This window comes from Erythrolamprus reginae (assembly GCF_031021105.1).
Source record: "Erythrolamprus reginae isolate rEryReg1 chromosome 13 unlocalized genomic scaffold, rEryReg1.hap1 SUPER_13_unloc_2, whole genome shotgun sequence".
NCBI classification, from domain to species: Eukaryota; Metazoa; Chordata; class Lepidosauria; order Squamata; family Dipsadidae; genus Erythrolamprus; species Erythrolamprus reginae.
In genome coordinates, this window is record NW_027248446.1 from 133146 (window position 1) to 155371 (window position 22226).

Genomic DNA, 22226 nt, shown 5'->3' on the forward strand with positions numbered 1-22226 from the left:
TCCAACCTATCGTCCTATGATTTAGTAAATATTTATAAACATTTCCAATTGTCTTTGTTTGATTTTGGAATAGTAATTTACCCAGTACATTGTTTTCTTTTTTAAAGATATAAGTCTTTACATCTGTTTGGTATCTGGCACTAATCTGCATATAATGCCACCAATCTAAATCTATACCTAACTCATATAACTCTTGTTTTGTTCTTAATTTCAATTGATTGTTTAACAAGTCACTATATTTCCAAGTCTTTCCTTTTCCTTTAAGATTTGGGTGTACTATGGCTTCAAGGGGTGAAATCCATTCTGGCATTACTAAGAAATGGTTTTTCTTTATTTCATTCCACACTTCTATCAATGCCTTCCTAATAACATTATTTTTGAAATATGAGTGGGTTTTTAACTTGTCATACCATACAAATGCATGCCACCCAACCATCAGGTCATGGCCTTCTAAATTAAGCAATCTTTGATTTTCTAGTGTGAGCCATTCTTTTATCCATGTCAAAGCCGTGGCATGATAATATAGTTTCCAATTTGGAAGACCCAGGCCACCTCTCTCCTTACGGTCTTCTAATGAATTTTGTTTTATTCTTGACTTTTTTCCTTGCCAAATAAATTTTCTTATTATCTTATTCAGTTCGGCAAAGAATTTCGTTCCTGGATTTATTGGAATCACTTGAAAAAGGAATAATATTTTTGGAAGAATATTCATTTTAACTGTGGAGATTCTTCCAACAAATGATAATTGTAAGTTATTCCATATTTCTAAGTCTTTTTTAATCTGACTTAGTAGTTTTAAATAATTGTCATTTTTTAAGGATAGGGCTTTGGAGGTCATCCATATCCCTAAGTATTTCACTTTTTTCGTCATCTTCATGTTTGATAAGTCTCCTAGGTATTTTCTCTGTATTTCAGTCATATTTTTTGTTAATATCTGTGTCTTTTCCTTATTTATTTTCAATCCTGCAACTTTCCCATATTCTTCAATCACATTTGTTAAATTTATGATAGATTCTGTTGGGTCATCTAAAATAAAAACTACATCATCTGCAAATGCTTGTGTTTTATAAACTTCTTTTCTAATTTTCAATCCTTTTATTTTCTGGTCTGCTCTTATTTTTATCAGCAATACTTCTAGAGTTAAAATAAATAACAATGGTGATATTGGACAACCTTGTCTTACTCCTCTTTGTATAACTACTTTTTCTGTTTGTTCACTGTTTATTATAATTTTAGCAGTTTGTTCAGAATATATAGCATCTATTATATTAAAAAACTTTGTTCCTACTTCCATCTTATTTAATTGTATTTTCATAAAATTCCAATCCACGTTGTCAAATGCTTTTTGCGCATCTAGAAATACAAATGCCATTTGCTTTTCAGGGTGCTGTTCATAGTATTCCAAAGTATTAACTATTATTCTTAAATTATTTTTAATTTGTCTTCCTGGTAAAAATCCATTTTGATCACTATGTATCATGTTGTTTATAATACCTTTAAGTCTATTGGCAAATATTGATATAAAGATTTTATAATCTACGTTCAACAATGAAATAGGTCTGTAATTTTCAATTTTTTCTTTCTTAGTGTCAGCCTTATGTATTAAGGTTATTAAAGTTTCTGACCAGGTTTTTGGTAATTTACCTGTTGTCAATATTTGATTATATATCTCAAGCATGTTAGAGGAGAATATTTCTAGATCTAGTTTATAAAATTCAGCTGGTATTGCGTCTGGACCAATCGCTTTGTTATTTTTTTGATTCTTTATAGATTGTTTTAATTCTATATCTGTAATAGGTCTATTTAGTCTTTGCTGTTGGGCTTCCGTTAGAACTGGAAGTTCTATTTGTTCCAAGTATTTGAAAATTAAATCCTCGCTTATCTCTTCTTTTTTGTATAATTGTTTATAAAATTCCGAAACTATTTCCTTTTTGTCTTCTATTCTATGTTTTATTGTACCTTTTGAATCCATCAGATTTTTTATAATTTTGTTTTCTCTCTCTTTTCTGAGTTTGTATGCCAACCATCTTCCAGGTTTATTTGCATATTCAAAATAATCTTGTTTTGCTCTCTTTATTTTTTCTGCGGTTGATTCTTGTTCTATTAATCTTAATTTATGTCTTATTAATTCTCTCTGGTTTTTCAATTTGTCCTCCTTATCCTCTTTTTGCATTAAAATTTCTAATTTTCTTAGTTCTTCTACTAATGTTTCTTGGTATTCTTTCTTTTCTTTATTCTTTTTTGCTATAAATGAAATTGTTAATCCACGTATATATGCTTTGGTTGTATCCCATAAATTTTGAGAAGTAGTATCTGCATTTTTATTTATTTTTAAGAAAATCTTTAATTCCTTCTCTATCCACTTCTTATATTCAGGATCTTTTATTATAATTCTATTCATTGACCAATTCTTTATTATCCTTTTACCTTTCCAATATATGGATAGAGGGTTATGGTCAGCCCAAGTATTTGTTTCTATTTCTATTTCACTTATTTGTTCCATTATGTGAGTAGGGGCCCATGCCATATCAATTCTAGACCATGTCTTATGTGGATTGGAATAAAAAGTATACTGTTTATCTTTTAAATGCTGTTCTCGCCATACATCTTTTAATGCCAATTCTGTTCTCATTTTCCAGAATGTTGCCGGTAATATTACCTTTTTTTTCTTTTCTTTTCTTTTCCCATTATAATCCATTTGGTCATCTGCTATTGCATTAAAGTCTCCTATTATTATCATATTTTCAATTGATAACTCATTAATTTTTTCATGTAGGTCTTTATAGAATTGTTTTTGATTATCATTTGGTGCATAAATTGAGACAATTGTTAAGGGTTTTGTTTCTAGGTCTAATTGTACTATCAAAATCCTTCCATCACCATCATTATATATTTCTTTGGATTCAATTAAATCATCAATATACATTGCTACACCTCTTTTCTTTTGATTAGCCAAACTTGTATATAATTTTCCCAATTTTGAGTTTTTAAGGAGACTTCTTTTTGATTTTTTGATATGGACTTCTTGTAAGATGCTTATCTGGGCTTTTTGTTTCGTAAGTTTAGTTAATACTTGATTTCTCTTCCTTGGGTTATTCAATCCATTTACATTGACTGAAAATATTTTCAGATCGTGTGTCATCTTTATTTGTAGTACCTTTTGGGTTCTTTTGGTTCTCGGAGTCGTGTATCCAAAATTAGGTCCTGTGAAATCTGTAGTTGTTTCTGTCTCACCACCAACGCTTCTTCCCCTCCACCACCGGTGGCCCCCATCGTTTCGTCGCTAGGCTTTGGTTGAATCTGGATTTGTGCGATATTGTCCAGTCCACTGCGCGCCAAAAAAGATCGTGCTTGTTCTACGTTTTCTATTTTCACTCTCGTTGATTGCCATGTTAGGGTCAAACCTTCTGGTATCAGCCATCTAAAAGTAATACTCTTCCTGATTAAAATACTTGTAAGAAAATAATATTGTCTTCTAGCCTCTCGTACTCTCCTTGGAACTTGTTTCAGTATCGCAATTTCTTTTCCATTACGTTGGAAAGACTCGTTTTTTGCATATCTCAATATCGCATCTTTGACAATTCTTCTTGTGAACTTGATGTGGACTTCTCTGGGCAAATTATGGCGCCTAACGTATCCAGTCTGGACTCGATAGACTTCGTCAATCTCCTTTACCAGTTCTGTTGGGTCTAGCTGCAAAATAGCTCCCATAACTTCTGCCATTTTTTCAGGCAGATCTTCATCTTTTTCTTCTTCGATGTTTTGAAACCTCAGGCCATGTTGTGCAGAGTGGAGTTCTAAATTGGTTATTGCTATGTCAAAGTCTCTGCGAGCTGCGTAGTTGCGGTCTTCGTATTCTTCTACTCTCTGTCCCACATCTTGGATTTTTCCTTCTGTCACTTGTATTCTTTTTTCGCTGTCTTGTAATTTTTGTTGAATGACTTTTATGTTTCCATCCATTTCGACAACGTTCCCTTTTACTTCAGTTAATTCAGTTCTAAGTTCCGCAATTTCTTTTTTGATTTCGTCTTTCATCTCCTTCATCTCTTGCCTCAGTTCTTGTAAGTAAGTTTTCATTTCTTCCTTGTCAGTGTCACTTTGAGTTTTTGCCTGGGTTTGTAATGCCTTAATGTCTGCTAGTGCTTCTTGGATAATCTGGAAACTAGGGTCCATCGTAGGCTTCTCTTTTTCTTTCTCTTTGGCCAACATTGTAGGTATGGTCCTTTGTTGTAGCGGTGATGAAGTTGGGGAGACCCTAGGTGTAGAGGTTGGGACAGGAGTAGTCGGTTGTTTTCGCGTTGTTATTGTAGTCACTGATGTCACACTCTGTGCCCTGTGGGAACCTTTCATGATCCAAAATCACTGTTATTATTTTATTTTTTAAAAAATTATTTTAATCTAAATCTTATGTATTCTTAATGAGAAGGTAAAACAAAGGAGAGGAGAAGAAAAAAAGAAAGAAGAAAATTAAGTATATCAATTCAATTCAATTTATGCTATAATTAATTATTTTAGTTTAATTAGAAAGAAAGGGAAAAAAAATGGAGAAGAAAAAGGGAGAAGAAAGGGTAGAAAGATAAAAAAAAAATATTTCAATAAGTTCCTAGACTCCTTAAAGGGGGGATCAGGTGGGGAAAAGGAAAAAGCCAATATTCTAGCACATAGCTATTTGATACCAAAAAAGAGGGAAAAAAAAATGCTTTTAAAAGGGAAGAAAGGGGAGAAAATTAATTGAAGGAGAGAAAAAAAAGATATCCAAAAAATCTAAAAGAAAGGTCCAATAAGTGAGGAGAGGAACAAAAATAGAAAAAAGCAAAAAGGAAGCTTTTAAGTCCAAAAATGCCAAATATAGATTATGCTTTAATAAAAATCTCAAAAAAGAGGATACTCCAAGCAAGTGTCCACTGTAATATCAAATGCAATGTCCAGTTAAAATAAATGTCTTCTTATTATATGGAAAAAAACAAGGAGAGAAGAGACAAGCACAAAAAATATCCTTACACCTCCAAATTTGTGTTGAGAAAGAGAAAATAGTTCCACTTAGTCCATAGGAAAAATATTTCTGGCAATAAATCCAATTAAAGTGAACCTTCCCAAATTCAGGTATTTATAAAATAATCTGAGTCTCTTTATTTTATAAAAAAAGTAGAAAAAGTAAAAGTACAAAAGATATCCTTACTCCTCTATTATAACACAGAAAAATAGTCCCATCAGGTCCAAAAACAACAATAGAGGAGAAATAAAAATGATGTCAACAGTTTTAAAAATAGAAAAATAGAGTAAGTAATCCAAATTTCATTTCAAATAATTATAGCTTCAGTAGAATTCCATTCAAATAACGTAGTTTCAATTTAATTCAGTTCATAGGTTGATGTATTCAGTTCATTGGTATATTTTACTTCATCCACTCAGTGTTTAGCAAATCAAAATTTAACTTTATTTAGCTTTTTTTAAAAGGAAAAAAAAGAAAATTTATATATCAAAAGTATAGGGAAAAAGTAAAAAGGGAAAGTGTACACACCACACTATAATCTTTAGTTTAGAAAAAAGTGAAAGTTATACTTAATTGTAACAAAGACAAGTAGTTCCGGCTGGCTTTCTCTTCAGCGAATGGATATCACTTTCAGGTTTCTTCTTTTGTGGATTCGCCTTAAAGTTAAAAAGCTTCTTCTTCCAAAGTCGTCTCGATACCAAAAGAACTCCGTGTGGTGCTAACGATCTCCTTTATCTGCCGATCTGTTTTTTGTAGACTTCAGTTGTGTTTTTTAAAGCTTCCGCTTTCGGCGGCCGCTATGGCTGTGTCCAGGCAGCCGCCTGGGCACAGCTCTCCATTCCTGCAGCTGCGGGGTAATCCCTTACCCCCGAGACCCCAGCGATCGGTCTCGGGGTGGCTGTGACCAGGTTCTTAAGTAGAAAAGTTGGTTAGTAGAAGCAATTTTTCCCATAGGAATCAATATAAAAGCAAATCATGTGTGGAAACCCATTAGGGAAGAATACTATGCTATTCTTATTCAATTTCATTCTATTTTTTCTCTGCTATGGTAGGCCGTGCCTATCTATCTATCATCTATCTATCTATCCATCCATCTATCTACCTACCTACCTTTCTTTCCTATTGCATTCTATTCTGTTTTATTCTAGCCTAGCCTATATCCTATGTTATGCTATTCCTATTCCATTCTATTCTTCCTATGCTATGCTAAGCCATGCCTACCTACCTACCTACCTATTTATCTACCCATCCATCTCTCTATCTATCCATGCATCCATCTACCTAACTACCTTTCCGATTGCGTTGTTCAGTTTTATTCTTTCCTATCCTATATGCTACCCTATCCAATATCCTATCCTATGCTGTTTCAATTCCATTCTATTCTTTCTATGCTATGCTATATATAGTATGCTAAGTCATGCCGTTCCTATCCTATCCTTCCATCCACCTACCTACTTTTCCTAAGGGGATTCTCCTCAATCCCTTTCAACATTCCAGATCTTATCCTATCCAACATCCTATGCAATGCTATGCTATTCCATTCTTTCTATCCTATCCTATGCCATACCAAGTCACACCAGTCCTATCCAATCCATCCATCCACCTATCTACCTACCTACCTTTCCAATTTCTATTCTGTTCTGTTTTACTCTATCCTGTCCTATATCCGATCCATAGCCTATGCTATGCTATTCCTATTCCATTCTATTCTTTCTATGCTATGCTAAACCATGCCATTCCTATTGTATACTACCTACCTAACTACATTTCTTCCCTATTCTGTTCTGTTCCATCCTATCTTCTATGCCATGCTATACTATGCTATTCCTATTTTATTCTGTTCTTTACTATACTATATTAAGCCATGCCATTCCTATCCTATATCCATCTATATACCTATCTTCCCATCTTTCTTTCCTATTCCATTCCTTCTGTTTTATTCTATCCTATTCAATACCCTATGCTATTCTATTCCATTCTATTCTTTCTATGCTATGCTAAGCCATGCCATTCCTATCCTATCATATCCTATCCTATCCATCCATCTATCCTTTCCTAAATATTGCTATTCTGCTCTGTTCTATCCTATCCTGCAGGCATTTTTATGGGTGTTCAAGCCCTTTCCACACTCCAGATCCTACCCTATCCAACATCCTATGCTATGCTATTCCATTCTTTCTATCCTATCCTATGCTATGCCATGCCAAGCCAAGCCATGCCATTCCAGTACTATCCTATCCATCCATCTACCTACCTACCTTTCCAATTTCTATTCCGTTGCATTGTTTTATCCTATCCTATCCTATATCCTATCCCATCCAATATCCTATGCTATGCTATTCCTATTCCATTCTATTCATTTTATGCTATGCTATACTATGTTAAACCATGCCATTCCTATCCTATATTACCTACCTACCTACCTACCTACCTATTCTTTTCCTATTCCGTTCCGTTCTATTCTATCTCCTATGCTATGCTATGCTATTCCTATTCATTCTATTCTTTGCTATACTGCTAAGCCAGGCCATTCTGATCATATCCTCTATCCATCTATCTACCTACCTTCCTACCTTTCTTTCCTATGCCATTCCGTTGTTTTATTCTATCCTATCCAATGCTATGCTATTCCATTCTATTCTTTCTATGCTATGCTACGGCATGCCATTCCTATCCTATCCACCCACCTACCTTTCCTAAATATTCCTCTCCCATTCTGTTCTATTCTACCCTAACTGCAGGCATTTTTATAAGTGTTCTGCAGTGTGGACTGAACTGAACTGGACTAGACTGGACTCCCCTTCAACTGCGCTGCACTGCACTGTAGTTGCAGTTCCTCCCATGTGGATTCTTTGGTGTATGCAAAGGCTTCCCCTGTGACTGAATGTCTTTCCACACTCCAGGCATTTATTCAGTGACTCTCCTGAGTGGATCCTCTGTGGAGATTGGATTATCTACAGGAGGACTTCTCACATTCTGGGCACCGATATTTCTTCCCTCCCTTCTTTCTCGTCCCGGGCTCCCTGCGTCTTCAGAAGGTCCCTCATTCCTCCAGGCCCCTCTCGGGTGTCCCCCCGCTTCCGGCTCCCCACATCGCCCTCCAGGCAGCCCCAATTCCCGGGCTCCCATTGGCCAGCAGCCCCTACCAGAATTTCCTAACGGTCCAGACACCACCGCGTCTCATGACGCCATTCGATTCTGCCCATATTTGAATGTGGGTGATCTCATTGGCGGACTGCGCTCATCACTCGTTACTGGACTGTCATCCTGACCAATCGGCGTCTGTGCTCCCCTCCCGGCGGTTTGGCTCCGCCTCTCCGGCTGTTCCAATGTTGTCCGTTTTCCCTCTGCGGCTCTTCTAGAGCTGGCTCTTCCCCCCCCCCCTTATAACTTTTCTCATCGTCGTCGTGTCCCCCCCGTCGTGCGGTGGGGAAAACAAGTGGGGAAAAGTCCTGAACGCCCTCCCGCAAAGCGCTTGAGGAGAGGGAGGTAATGATGGGTCTTGTTCTCTGCCATTTCTCTTCTTCCCCCCTCCCCTCTTCTTCCACGCTCCTCCTTTTCTTACCCGGTTGGAGAAAATAGTGAGAAATGGGCAGCTTATTCAAGCAGAGGAAAAATCGTTGGTGAAGGGGGCAGCCATGTTTTTTTCACTGGGTAAAGAAATATAAAGTCCTATTGAATACAAGTAAATAATAGAAACATAGAAGTCTGACGGCAGAAAAAGACCTCCTGGTCCATCTAGTCTGCCCTTATACTATTTCCTGTATTTTATCTTAGGATGGATATATGTTTATCCCAGGCATGTTTACATTCAGTTACTGTGGATTTATCCACCACGTCTGCTGGAAGTTTGTTCCAAGGATCTACTACTCTTTCAGTAAAATAATATTTTCTCATGTTGCTTTTGATCTTTCCCCCAATTAACCTCAGATTGTGCCCCCTTGTTCTTGTGTTCACTTTCCTATTAAAAACACTTCCCTCCTGAACCTTATTCAACCCTTTAACATATTTAAATGTTTCGATCATGTCCCCCCCTTGCCTTCTGTCCTCCAGACTATACAGATTGAGTTCATTAAGTCTTTCCTGATACGTTTTATACTTAAGACCTTCCACCATTCTTGTAGCCCGTCTTTGGACCTGTTCAATTTTGTCAATATCTTTTTGTAGGTGAGGTCTCCAGAACTGATATAAAATAATAAGCAAATGATAAAACTGTAATTCCCTGAATGGAAAATAATGGCTGCAAAAGTTGATTGGGAGTTAGCAGAGGTAGCTAAATGACTAGTTAAAGAATATATTTCTGTTGATCCTTGGAAAGCGCTTTTGGAGTTTGCGCTTAAGGTGGGAAAGAAACCTTATGGTTTTGGGTTTCTCCCTTTTGATTTGATGCCAGAAGGTATGTGTTTTATAAAAATAAAAATCTGAAGTGTTATGTTATTCATATTACTGCAAGGTTTAGGGGCCCAAAAATTGGCTTCAGTCTCTCCCAGTTGGATGGATATTGTGACCCCAAAGATAGAGATTGACCTGCTTAATGATTTGGGTAAATTCACCTAAACTGCTATTCCATTTGCCAGATAGAGTATGTATGTATGTATGTATGTATGTATGCATGTAAGTATGTATATATGTATGTATGTATTTATAAATGAATGAATAAATGAATGAATGAATGAACGAGCTGTAGGAAAAAGCCAGAGTGAGAAGGCAGGTTAGCAAAATTGGCTGAGAGAGGGTGTTACTGTGTTTCTCCATTGTTCAAACAGGTCAGAAATGGGCATGCGGTCAATATCCTTGAGAGATCTCTCACTGACCACTGATGGTCCAAATGTCCAGGTTGATGAACCGAGAGACTCCTTTGACTTTCAGACCCAGGAATTCCAGAAAGACAATCAATGGATGAAAGAACAGCACAGCTGTCTCCAGGAGAAATTGGATCAATTTAAGACCACCACGGAAGGCCTGCAGAAAACCTGCAGAAGATTGTGTCATCAGTTAGAGCTAGAGAATGAATCTGTGGTGAAATACAGTGAAGAACTCCACAAAGAACTGTGCGAGGTCACAAGCTAAATGTCCATCTCATCCAAGGGAAGGCTGACTGTGAGAAAGACCTCGAAGAGGTGAGGAATGTTCTGTCAGAGCTTAAGAAACACCTCCAGAGTCTGCAGCATGGACTTCCTCAGAGGGACTACAGTTACCATGTGGAAAATGGTGGTGTTGATTTTAATTCTAAGCAGTTTGTGCTTTTTTAATTGTAAATTCTTGGGGCACAAACTGTCAGTGTTTTAATTTTTCTTGTTATTTTTCTTGCTTTTGCAACCATAATAAATGTTGATTTGAATTGAATTGAATTAAATTGAATGGCTCTTTGGACCTGATTCCTTCAGGACCCTTCCTTAGTCCTGGAAACTCTTGGATGACCAGACTGTTCAACAATGGTTCATCTCTGTACTCTTGTCTGACCCCTTCACAAGTGTGCAGCAGAAGACCCCAAAGCAGTGGGATTGTTGTCATGGTAGGACAGGTCTGCTCCGACCCTTTCCCCTCCCCACTCTGGATCCCCCTCCCCAGCCAGGACATCTCCAGCAGTGAACAAACGCTCCTGAATTCCATAGAGAAGATACGGTTGGATGTGTCACTCATCTATCCACCTCCCCACTCAGTCTGCCAAATAAAGAAACACACACAGAGGAACCTGGGGGACTTTGTAGGTGCCTCCTAAAGTGGACATCTGGATGGAGATGTCCCTGTCAGCTGCATTAAGAAGAGCCAAAGGAAGTGGTCCTTCCTCCCACCACTATCATTGAGAACATGGGCTTCTCCAGCAGAGAGCATCTCCAGCAAGGCCTCTGAAGAGCCAAGTGTATTCTCTTAGATATCAGGGAGGTTGTGGCCAAATGTGAGATTGTGCAGGAGCTGGGGATTCTTATTGACCAATTGAATAAGGAAAATACACCATAGTATATTAAAGTCACTCATAGAGAAAGTCATTTACAAATATTGTTCATGTTATTATTAGATCATCATGAATAGAAACAAGAAAATTCTTTCCCCCCCTCAATTTAATCTTCTTTGTCTCCACCAGCTGACTGAGTCTCAAGCCAACCCTGATCCAAAACCAGAGGCAACTGATAGTTACCCATCACCTTGACATTTTAATGAGTTATGAAAAAGTGGGATGAAGATAATTCTCCACCAGAGTTAAGGGTCACAAATGCACCATTATTTGTAGAAGGAATTTTTTTTATCTGGCTGCTAAAAAGGCTTCAAAATACTGTAATTCAATCAAAAAAGGAGGAAGATGTTTTTAATGTGAGAAACATTTACCAATTATTTTTTAAAAACCTCATTTATTTCCATAAGGATCCGGAATTGTGTATCAATCAGCAGTTATAAAACATATGGAACTGGGCCGTGCAGGGACCACTACAACCGTTTCAACCACTACTTTAGACAAAAGTTAGCATTCAAGTGATGAATTCAAGTTTGGATGGAGAGAGGAAAATGATCTGGAGTTGTTAAAGATTTTTATTCCATCCCATTTTTGGATTTCAGTGACTTCCACCAAATAAGACAAAGAGAGAGAAGCTTTGTTAATCCAGATCACTCAGGAAATTAGACAATTCTCCCTCAATAAAGAAACAAGTGAAATAAAGAGAAAAGAAGGAAAGTGGGATGATTGCAAACATTCATTTGAGTTGAAAGGGACCTTGCAGATCATCTAGTCCAACCCCCTACTCAAGCAGGAGACCCTACACCCCCTGAGCCATATGGCAATCCAATCTCTTCTTGAATGTGTTGAGTGTTGGGGCGTTCACAACCTCCACTGGCAGGCTGTTCCACTGGTTGATCGCTCTGACCGTCATATCCAGGTTGAATTTTTCTGCAAGTTCAAATCCCAGTGAGGGTATGGCTAGCTGATGAGGCCACAACAAGGCTGAAATAGATCTATACTAGTCTCCCTTCATTTTCAAATTCAGCAAAAATATGTTACACATACAGAATATAGTTTGTTGGCTAAGAAAATAATAATAATTAACTGCCTTAGAAATGGCCCTGGGTTGGGCCGAGAGGGAAAAGGAAACATTAAGTTCCTTCCATATTTGGATATACCAGGGTGATTTGACAGAAAACACACACACATACACACAAACACACACACAAACACATTTAATATATGTTTTAAAATATATTTTAACTATTCTATCATTTTCTCTGACCCTTTTCACCTCATTCTGGGCTGCATCTGAGTAGGATTTCCTAATAAAAGCAGATTTTGCACTCAAATCCTCCAGCCTGATGGAGAAGAGGCTGGAGGAGCCATGTCAAAGGGGGGGCGGTATCAAATAAAGGGCAAAATCCAGAGCTTTGAGGTTGATGAGAAAGAGGCAAAACCTCCTAGAATTGCAGAGGGAGGTCCAGGGGCTTAAGCCCCTTCCCCAGAAAAGGCTGCAGTGAAGAGGGTCACCAGAGCTGGGCTCTCTGGGGGGGGGGGGTCACAGGGACCCTCATCCTCCTCAGGGTCACGGATGATCCCCTCCAGGGTGAGGCCAGCTGCCTTTTCCTCCAGGGCAACCTTGGATCCCCCTTGGAAGACCCAGCCCTGCATGGCTTCTCCCCGACAGGAGCCTCTCCTGGAAAGACACGGAGCCCAAAGGAAGCGGGAGAAACCCCAATTTCTTTGTTCCCCCAACACTCAACCCTGGGACCCATAAACCAGGTTAGACTCTTCCCAGGAATGCGCCGGATCCCCTCCTCCTTCCTGGCCCTCCTGTGCCTTCTCTATGGGTCTGGGCTTGGCTTTCCCCTGATTGCCCCATGCATGGAAAGAAGGGGCCCTGCAACATAAAATCAGCTATTCATCTCCACCAAAAGGCTCCTGAGCTCCCTTTCTCCCCTCCCTTCCTCACATGGTGTGAGAGGCAGCCAGAATTTCTCCATCTATTTTCACCTGGTGTTTCCCCCCCCCCCCAACTTTTCTCTGTGTTTGTCTGTATGTTTGTGTGAAAGAGAGAAAGAAATATTTTTTTCTAAACTCTACAAAGTTCTGGTAACTAGCTTTTCACTAAAGTTGCATCAGCCCTTTTGTGTGGGGCCTTTGAGCTTTAACTTTGAAAATAAAGTTAAAAACATGTTGGCTTTAACTCAGCAGGCAGCTATTTCAGATCTGTGAGATGCTCTGGCATTAACTGGCCCCTGGGATTTTGTCTTTATGCCAACAGATTTCAGATTTGTTTCTTCAGCCACAGTTGCCATGTATTCTCTCCAGAGTCAGTTTCAAGCATGGAGCTCCCAAACCTCTCAATTCTAGATGACTGATTTAATTCCATCTCTGCCCCTGCCATTATCTGCCATAGGGGGATAATTTCACTTTCATTTCTCTGCAGAGAATTCCCCAAAGTTGAATTATCCAGGGATCTCTCCTGAGAGGCAGAATCACGATCAATGTTTCAGCTCTGCTCTTTGGCTGAATCCAACAGGGGAGACTTTGAGCAGAGAATATGGAGTTTGGGAACAGGGAGAGTCTATGCTCTTGCATGTATGTCTCTCTCATTTCCATGTGAAGCTATCTTTGAATCAGGAAAGCAACTGGATCATAGTCCACCTTCTGAGAGTCCTCTGAATTCTTCTAATTCTTTTTAGGAACAGGAAGGAGATTGAGTCACCCAATGAATTATGGACCTCCTGTTTCTGCTTCTGCTGCTGCTTTTGTCCCATCTAGTCTCTGGGAAGCTGAGAAGGAAATGCCCTCTGAGTTTGGAGCACCATGATGGAAAACAACCATGGAGCTTTTACAGCCCAGGAGACCATCTCATTGGTATAGTCACCACTGTAACGGCAAGATTGCATAGAAAGTTGTTTTTCAACATGGCTCCTTCTCTTCAGTTCATTTTCCATGATCTGTAAGTCATTCAGGATGATGGAGTTGCACTCCCTCTATTCTAATACTCTCCTTCTTTTCTGTTTCCCCCCCCCATTTATTCCAAAATTGGGGAATATGTCTAATTTCCTGAATGATTTCTTCTCTCTTTTGTCTGATTTTGTGAAAGAGACTCAAATTCAAAAAGGAGTCTGAGAAAAATTCTTTCTCTGTTCAAACTTTAATTTATCATATGAATAATGAATTTTATTTAAAGTAGTGATGGAATCAGTTATAGTTGCTGTACCTTAGCCGATTTCCATGTTTGTGTAACTGATCATTCCTTTTGGTTTAAGGCTCAGTAGGCATGTGGAAGATTATATAGTAAAAGAAGAATTTGTTTTTGCTATTGATTATAATAATATTTTTTTACAATAGGGATATTTATGGTTTTCAATATGGCTTAGCATTAATTTTCAACATTCAATTGATCAACAAGAATTCCCAGGTCCTGCACAACCTCACACTTGGCTACAATATCCATGACAACTATCTGAGCACTTTCCATACTTCAGATGCCTTGCTGGACATTCTCTCCACTGGAGAAGCCAATGTCCCCAACTACGGCTGTGGAAGGAAGGACAACCTTCTGGCTCTTCTTGATAGAGCTTCAAGGGAAATCTCCATCCAGATGTCAACAATAGGAGGCACCTACAAAGTCCCACAGGTGTGTGTGTGTTTTTTTCCATCTGGTAAATGGTGGGTGATGGTGGGTGAGCAACAGATTAAACCATGTCTTCTCCATGGAATTCAAGAGCTGCTTTTCTCCATATTAGCAAAAATGTCAATGTTTTCTCCCATTGTGTTCATGTTGTTCATGTGTTCAATGAGCCGGGGTGGCACAGCAGATAGAGTGCTGTACTGCAGGCCACTGAAGCTGACTGTAGATCTGAAGGTCAGCGGTCCAAATCTCATCACTGGCTCAAGGTTGACTCAGCCTTCCATCCTTCCGAGGTGGGTAAAATGAGGACCCGGATTGTGGGGGAAATATGCTGGCTCTGTTAAAAAGTGCTATTGCTAACATGTTGTAAGACGCCCTGAGTCTAAGGAGAAGGGCCGCATAAAAATCGAATAAATAAATAAATAAATGTTGAGATTAATCATAAAAGGCCTGAAATGCAAGCAATACATTCCATGGAAAAGACATTCTACCAACTATTTAACTGATAAAAACTATCCCTAGTTGTTGGGGCCTCTACTGGCATCTTCATTTTAGAAGACAACATCTCCCGTATCCACTCAGATTGAAGTTGGCAATAGTAGCATTTTATCTATTTAAAATGTTGAATAAAAAAGACTCTAGCAATTATATACCAAATGGATTATGAGATATTTTTCATTTATTTTTAAGATTTTTATGCTGCCCTTCTCCTTGGACTCAAGGCAGCTCACAGCAAATTGTGGCTAAAATTTATGCCATGATCCTCTTAGTTGAACTTGAGAAAAATGCATTCCTTTAAGAAGAACCAGAAGGTTTTAGACAGAGTTAAAAGCTATATGGATTTTATAAGAAATAATCATATATTGGCTCAGATTGGTCTTGAAATATCTAATCTATATCAATGAGGTAAAATAAGGTTTGCTGCCTTTCTAGATGTTAGTTCAGCACTTAACTCAATGAACAGAGAAATATGATGGAGAAAATGGATTGCCCTCAAAATGGAGCTCAGCTTGTTGGTCCTGATCCAAGCCCTTGTTTGAGAGGGAGGTTTGGGCTCAATGGTGCCACAAGAAGAAGGATCTACGTTTATTTATTTATTTATTCAATTTTTAAGCCACCCTTCTCCTTAGACTCAGGGCGGCTTACAACATGTCAGCAATAGCACTTTCCAACAGAGCCAGCGTATTGCCCCCACAATCCGGGTCCTCATTTTACCCACCTCGGAAGGATGGAAGGCTGAGTCAACCTTGAGCCAGTGATGAGATTTGGACCGCTGACCTTCAGATCTACAGTCAGCTTCAGTGGCCTGCAGTACAGCACTCTACCTGTTGCGCAATCCCGGCTCAATTGCTTACCAAGGGGGAAAAGAAAGATACATATTTGAACTCTTGTTATTTAGTATAGATATGAATGACTTACTAGGACTAATGCAGGACTAAAAAACAGATCATGAATAAATAAATGATACTTCATTTTTCAACAAAATTACTAAATTAGTGTACCAGTGAAATTAAGTGCATGTAGTATACAACACTTGGATTTCAGAAAGGCTTTGACAAAGTAAACCACAACTTATTTCTTGGTAAACTAAAAATATGTGGGATCAAGAGCATGGTGCCCAGATGGAGTCAGCCTGTGGTCCTCAATGGAACTACGTCTGCATGGAGGGAAACCAGCAGTGAGGGACCCCAAAGTTCCATTTTAGGCCCAGGACTCTTCAACATCTTCATGAATGATTTGGATGAGGGGAGAAATGGGGAAATAATCAAATTTGAAGACAACACTGTAGCAGGAATAGCCAATACCCCAGAAGATAGGGTGAAGATCTAGATGGATCTAGATAGACTTGAACCCTTGGCCTATATAACAAAATAATATTCAGTGCTGAGCAAAGTGTAAGATTTTATACTTAGGCTAAAAAAACCAAATGTACACATACAGATTAGGTGAAACCTGCCTCAATTGTAGTAACTGGGATAGGGAGCTTGGAGTTTTAGTGGGCAATCACTTAAAAACTGACCAGCAATGTGTGGCAGCAGCCAAAAAAAGCCAAAAATGATTGAATTAAGAGATAAAATCAAGATCATGTGAAGTATTCGTAACGCTTTATAATGCCTTGGCAAGGCCACACTTGGAATACTGCATCCAATTTTTATCACCATATTATAAAAAAATATGTAGAGACTAAGATGATTAGGGGTCTGGAGAGTAAAACATATGAAGAACAGTTGCAGGAATTGGGTATGTCTGGTTGAATGAAAAGGACTGGGGGCGACTGAGAGGAAAATGCAAAGAGGGTTTATTTTGTGTAAAGATGGGAACCAAAGTTCAGCCATATTGTGATATCAAGTTATTTTATACTCAAATGACCTTTCCTCTGTGCCATTATATAACCATGCATGTGAAGCAGTATTATGACCAAATGTTGTATTTTTAGCTCATTGTGTGAAAAACAGGAGATAAAACTGGGGCTAGTTTCTAAATAAGAGGAAAAACCATGTTAAGAACATATATCATTGCTCATGTCATGACTTATGGGAGTGTTCAGTATACTGGGAGTCACGTATATATTGTTGATTTGGTACAAAAATGGAGGTGTGGAGATGTCAATTGCCTTCTTCAGGTGTGATTCTCTACTTGAGATGGCCTCTCCTTGATTAACAAGATAGTGAACGTCTGTTCCTGTTCACCTGGCTCCTGTGTCATTATTTTTCCCTTTCTCACAGTGATACAATAACAGTGTGCAATATTTCAGGGGCTGCCACAAAGAATAGGGGGGATGGGTCAACCTGTTTCCCCAAAACCAGAAAACAAGACAAGAAACAATGGTTTGAAACTAATCAAGGAGAGAAACAACCTAGAACTAAGGAGAACTTTCCCGACACTTAGAACAATTAATCAGTGGAATAACCTGTCTTCAGAAGTTGTGGGTGCTCCAACACTAGACAGATACTTGTCTAGAATAGTATACGGTCTCCTGATTGAGGAGGGGGTTAGACTAGAAGACCTCCAAAGTCCCTTCCAATTCTTTTACTCTGTTTTAAGATACACATGTTTAGCATGCTAAATAACGCACTAGTTTTGGAACACACTAGTTGGAACGCACTAGTTTTCACTAACAAATTGATATTATCATACTTACACAATGGATTGTATAACCTGTGAACAGGACTTGGATTCTTTTGTCATAATAATTAGCTGATAATTAATCAATCAAGTTCAATAATAATAATAATAATAATAATAACAATAATAATAATAAGTCTGGGATACAGAAACAGAAAAAGATGCACCAATCCTCAAAAATTATAATAGGCCCTTTATTGGAATATAATACTTCAGTCAGCATTTCAATGTGTTAATCTAATTGTGGTAAATTGTAGAGGTGATACAGTAATATTATCCACATTGTTTATAGTTTTTAAAATTAATTATTTTTCATTTTTATAATACAATCTTGCTAATATTCTGTCTTTAATATTTCAAACAATGTCTAATTACAAATTGTTCCAATACAGGCAAGAGAAGCAGGCTGGATTCATTAAAATCTAATACAGTATTTTGGATTTAATCTCACCCCAAATATAACACAGCATTCTTCATTGCTTTTTTAGATCTCTTATCATAAAGCTTCAGAGGCTCTGAGTGATAAAGGCAAATTCCCCTTTTTCCACCAGATGCAACAGAAAGAAGGGTTCCACTACCCAGCCATTGTCCAACTGCTCCTCCATTTCAGATGGACCTTGATTGGCCTCTTTGCTTCAGACACAGAGAAGGGAGAGAATTTCATGAGGACTTTCTCTCCTGTGCTTGTCAGGAATGGAATTTGCGTGGTTATATCACAACAATTCTCAACAACTGAACATACAGCCTCCCTCAGGGATGCCCTCTCTAAGTGGAGACAAGTCAATGTCTTTGTTCACTTCATAGAATATGATTCCCTTTGGGACAGAATTCTTCCTTTCCATGAAACATTTCTGCACTTGCCGGGACTCATTGAAGGGAAAGTCTGGATCCTCACAACTTTTGCATTGTATACAATAGACAAGCGCAGACTTCTCAAATACGTCCACAGTATTTTGCAGTTTGGTTATCTGACCAAAGAAAGGCCAGACGATGAAGCCTTTGAACCCGAGTTCTTTGTGGAAGAAAAGTTTCAAGATCTTTATTTTCTCTGTTCTCTTTCAAAGAACGTCTTTTCTGCCAAAGGCTGCAGAAGATGCACCCAGAAAGCCCCACTGGAGACCCAGAGGAAATGGAACAGAATAGGGATCAGAAATTACTATGATTATTACAGCCCTATGAAGACTCTGGCCCAGGCCTTGAATGCTGCCTATTCCTTCAGATTGAGGAGGAGAAGGAAGGAGGGAGAAAAGAGGTTGGGGTCTCCAAGGCTGCAGCCGTGGCAGGTAGGGGTCCTGATATGGATCCATGAATCTTAGATCCTTTGGAGGAGGAATCCAGAGGAGAAGGAGGGGAACCGCCTCAACAGATCTGCCCAATATAATTACTCAGGGAATATTTCCAAAGTGGGAGGGGTTTCTTTAAAAATTTTATTACAACTCTGTGGGCGTGGCTTATTTTGTGGATGTGGCTTGATCGTCATGTGACCGGGTGGGAGTGGATTACCAGCCATGTAACCAAGTGGGCATGGCTTGGCAGTTGTGACTGGGTGGGAGTGGCTTTATGGTCATGTGTTTCAGCAGGCGAGGCTTTGTGGTCATGTGACTGTGTGGGCGTGGCCAAGTCAATGTCACTGATGTCAAGGGGTGCCTCGCCTGGCCCTTCCCCTCCCAGCCATTCCTTCTCACACTCAGCCTCAATGGATCTGCAGTTCTGCAACAATGTTGTTCGCCTTTTTTCCAACTTTACATACTCTAGATGTCCTTTCATGGACCCCTGAAATGGGGCTGCCAGAAAGAAGTGGGGGGGGGGACAATGTATTTTTCAAAGCACCAGAAGGTAAAACAAGCAATGGATGGAAACCGAAGAAAGAGAGAAGCCACCTAAAACTAAGGAAACGTTTCCTGACAGTGAGAAGCAATAGAGGTGCAGAAATATTTCGGTCATAATTTCACATATAACTAGCCTTAGCCCTCCCCCTCCCTGCCCTGTTTTGGGCCTATGAAGCCTTCCTACATCCCCCTGGGAGCCAAAAGGGGCAGGGGGGACTCTGGAAGGAGGGGTGGGTTGTGACTTAGCTTGCTACCAGTTTGCTTCCTCCTGCACAGCGTGGCAAAAAAAGAAAAGCCGAAAAACAGATGGCAGCCACAGGTACAGTTCCAGAACTCAACTTCTGCACATGCTCAGAAGGAAAAAAATTAAAAGAAATTAAAAGCCCGCCCAAAACAAAAGGGTGATGTTTGCACACTGCTGAAAACCTGGATTCTACACATGCTCAGGAGAAGAAAAAAAGAAAGAAATCCCCCCAAATTGAAAAATCTTCAAAAAAAATTGGGAAAACATTGGCGGCCTTTAAGGACTGGTTCCAGGTGTGGTGACCTCACCAGCAGGCTGCTACCGATGCGCCCGGACCAGACCAGTAGTACCCACACCTGTCAAAGACTAGATCCCATGGCATTTCAATATTAAACACTGTTAATTGAAAATACTGTATTCTTTTTCAAAATCAAATGCTCTGCGTATAGGTTTGTGATTAGGGTTGTGGAAATTTACCTTTATAATTTTGAAAGGGACCCTGAGACCATCTAGCCCAACCCCTCCTCTCTGCAGGAATCCCAGTTAAAGCTTGATGCCTGCAAGGGGACCTTTTCCTTGAGTTGTGGTCACGCCAAGCCACAACGTCCACTTCCTGAGATTCTTATGGCTGCATTTGCCTTCTTTCCAAGAACGTCTCCCTGCTGACTCAAATTCTGTTTCCAATTAACTGCGATTTTGAGGTCATTTTCACAAAATGTATATCAAGTTTGGTATCCCTCGTCTTTCTTGCAATCCATCTTTAATGTTCTTATATGAGATTCTCGTTACTCAAGTCCAAGTTGCTAAAAGAAAACCAAATGTTTTTCTACTGGTTTTTACTCCTCCACCCTTCTCTCTGTGGAAATCATAAATATTTTTTCTGCAAATATTCCACTCATTAAATTTTATCTTATTCAAAAAGGGTTTTAAAAAAGCTTCAAAAAATGGAACCATTACAAAAACAAAACAAAATTAGATGAAACATTTTTAAAATTGTGCATTAAAAACAAGACAAAATCACATACACATATATTGCCCCCCAAGTTGAATACTAGAATGGGGGTCCTCAAATGTTTTAAGCAAGGGGCCGATTGACAGTCCCTCCGACAGTTATTATTATTATTATTATTATTATTATTATTATTATTATTATTATTTATTAGATTTTTATGCCGCCCCTCTCCGTAGACTCACAACAATAACAAGAACAATGTAGGAACAAATCTAATAATTAAAAAAACACACTAAAAAAACCGTTATTAAAAGCAAACATACACACAAACATACCATGTATAAACTGTATAGGCCCGGCGGAGATGTCTTAATTCCCCCATGCCTGACGGCAGAGGTGGGTCTTAAGAACTTTACGAAAGGCAAGGAGGGTGGGGGCAATTCTAGTCTCCGGGGGGAGCTGGTTCCAGAGGGTCGGGGCCGCCACAGAGAAGACTCTTCTCCTGGGTCCCGCCAAATGAGATTGTTTAGTCGACGGGACACAGAGAAGGCCAACTCTGTGGGACCTAACTGGTCGCTGGGATTCGTGTGGCAGAAGGTGGTCTCGTAGATATTCTGGTCCGATGCCATGAAGGGCTTTATAGATCATAACCAACACTTTGAATTGTGACCGGAAATTGATCGGCAACCAATGCAGACTGCGGAGTGTTGGTGTAACATGAGCATACCTTGGGAAGCCCATGATTGCTCTCGCAGCTGCATTCTGCACGATCTGAAGTTTCCGAACACTTTTCAAAGGTAGCCCCATGTAGAGAGGGGCTGGTTGGGGGGCTGGACCAGCTGGGTAGTCATGTGACTGCGTGGGCGTGGCCAATTTAAAAATCCAATTTTTTTTGCCTTTCTCCTACCTAAACTGTACATGCTCACTCCAAGGAATCTATTTATTATAAGACCCCCCCCCAAAGGGAAAAAGAGCACAAACTTCCTTGCCACTTGCCTAACTTCATTACAACAGCAGCTTCAGGCTCCTCAAAACAGGCCATTAAATAAAGAAGGAAAGAAAGAGGATTTCCTTCAAAATAGCTCCTGATCAGAGAGCACAGAAGTCAGGAGAGGCTGAGAGAAGCTGTCAATCAAGGCCCCTCCCTTCTCCTCTCTAGGGGCCCACGTGGGTCCTTCCCCTTCCTTTCCAGCTAAAGGCTTCTGGCTTTGCAGAGCTCTGAGTGCCTGCCAGCAGGGGGCGTGAGCGGCCAGGGGAGGGAGGGGACACCAGCCTCCTTCTTTTTAGCCTCCCATTAAGCCGGAAGGAGAATTCAAACTGATTTGCTTCTTGCCACACTTGTGCATATGTATCCACACACATGAAAGCTATCAAAATTGTTCAGCAACCAACTGGGTGGATGTACTTTATATATGGCAAGAACCAAAGCAGTGGGTGAATTCTCCTCCAGGGATTATACTGTGGTTGCACTTGAATGAGTGTTAGCCAACTTCAGCTGATT

General features: G+C 39.4%; 1 protein-coding gene across 1 annotated transcript in view; it reads left to right on the forward strand.

The window, feature by feature from the left end:
- Positions 1-13669: 13669 nt before the first annotated feature.
- LOC139155156 (vomeronasal type-2 receptor 26-like) overlaps positions 13670-22226 on the forward strand; it is a 52089-nt gene continuing 43532 nt past the window's right edge. The window contains exons 1-3 of the mRNA XM_070730239.1: positions 13670-13896; positions 14292-14580; positions 18189-18983. Coding sequence (XP_070586340.1) covers positions 13670-13896; positions 14292-14580; positions 18189-18983 — 1311 coding nt within the window. The remainder of the gene's footprint in view (positions 13897-14291; positions 14581-18188; positions 18984-22226) is intronic.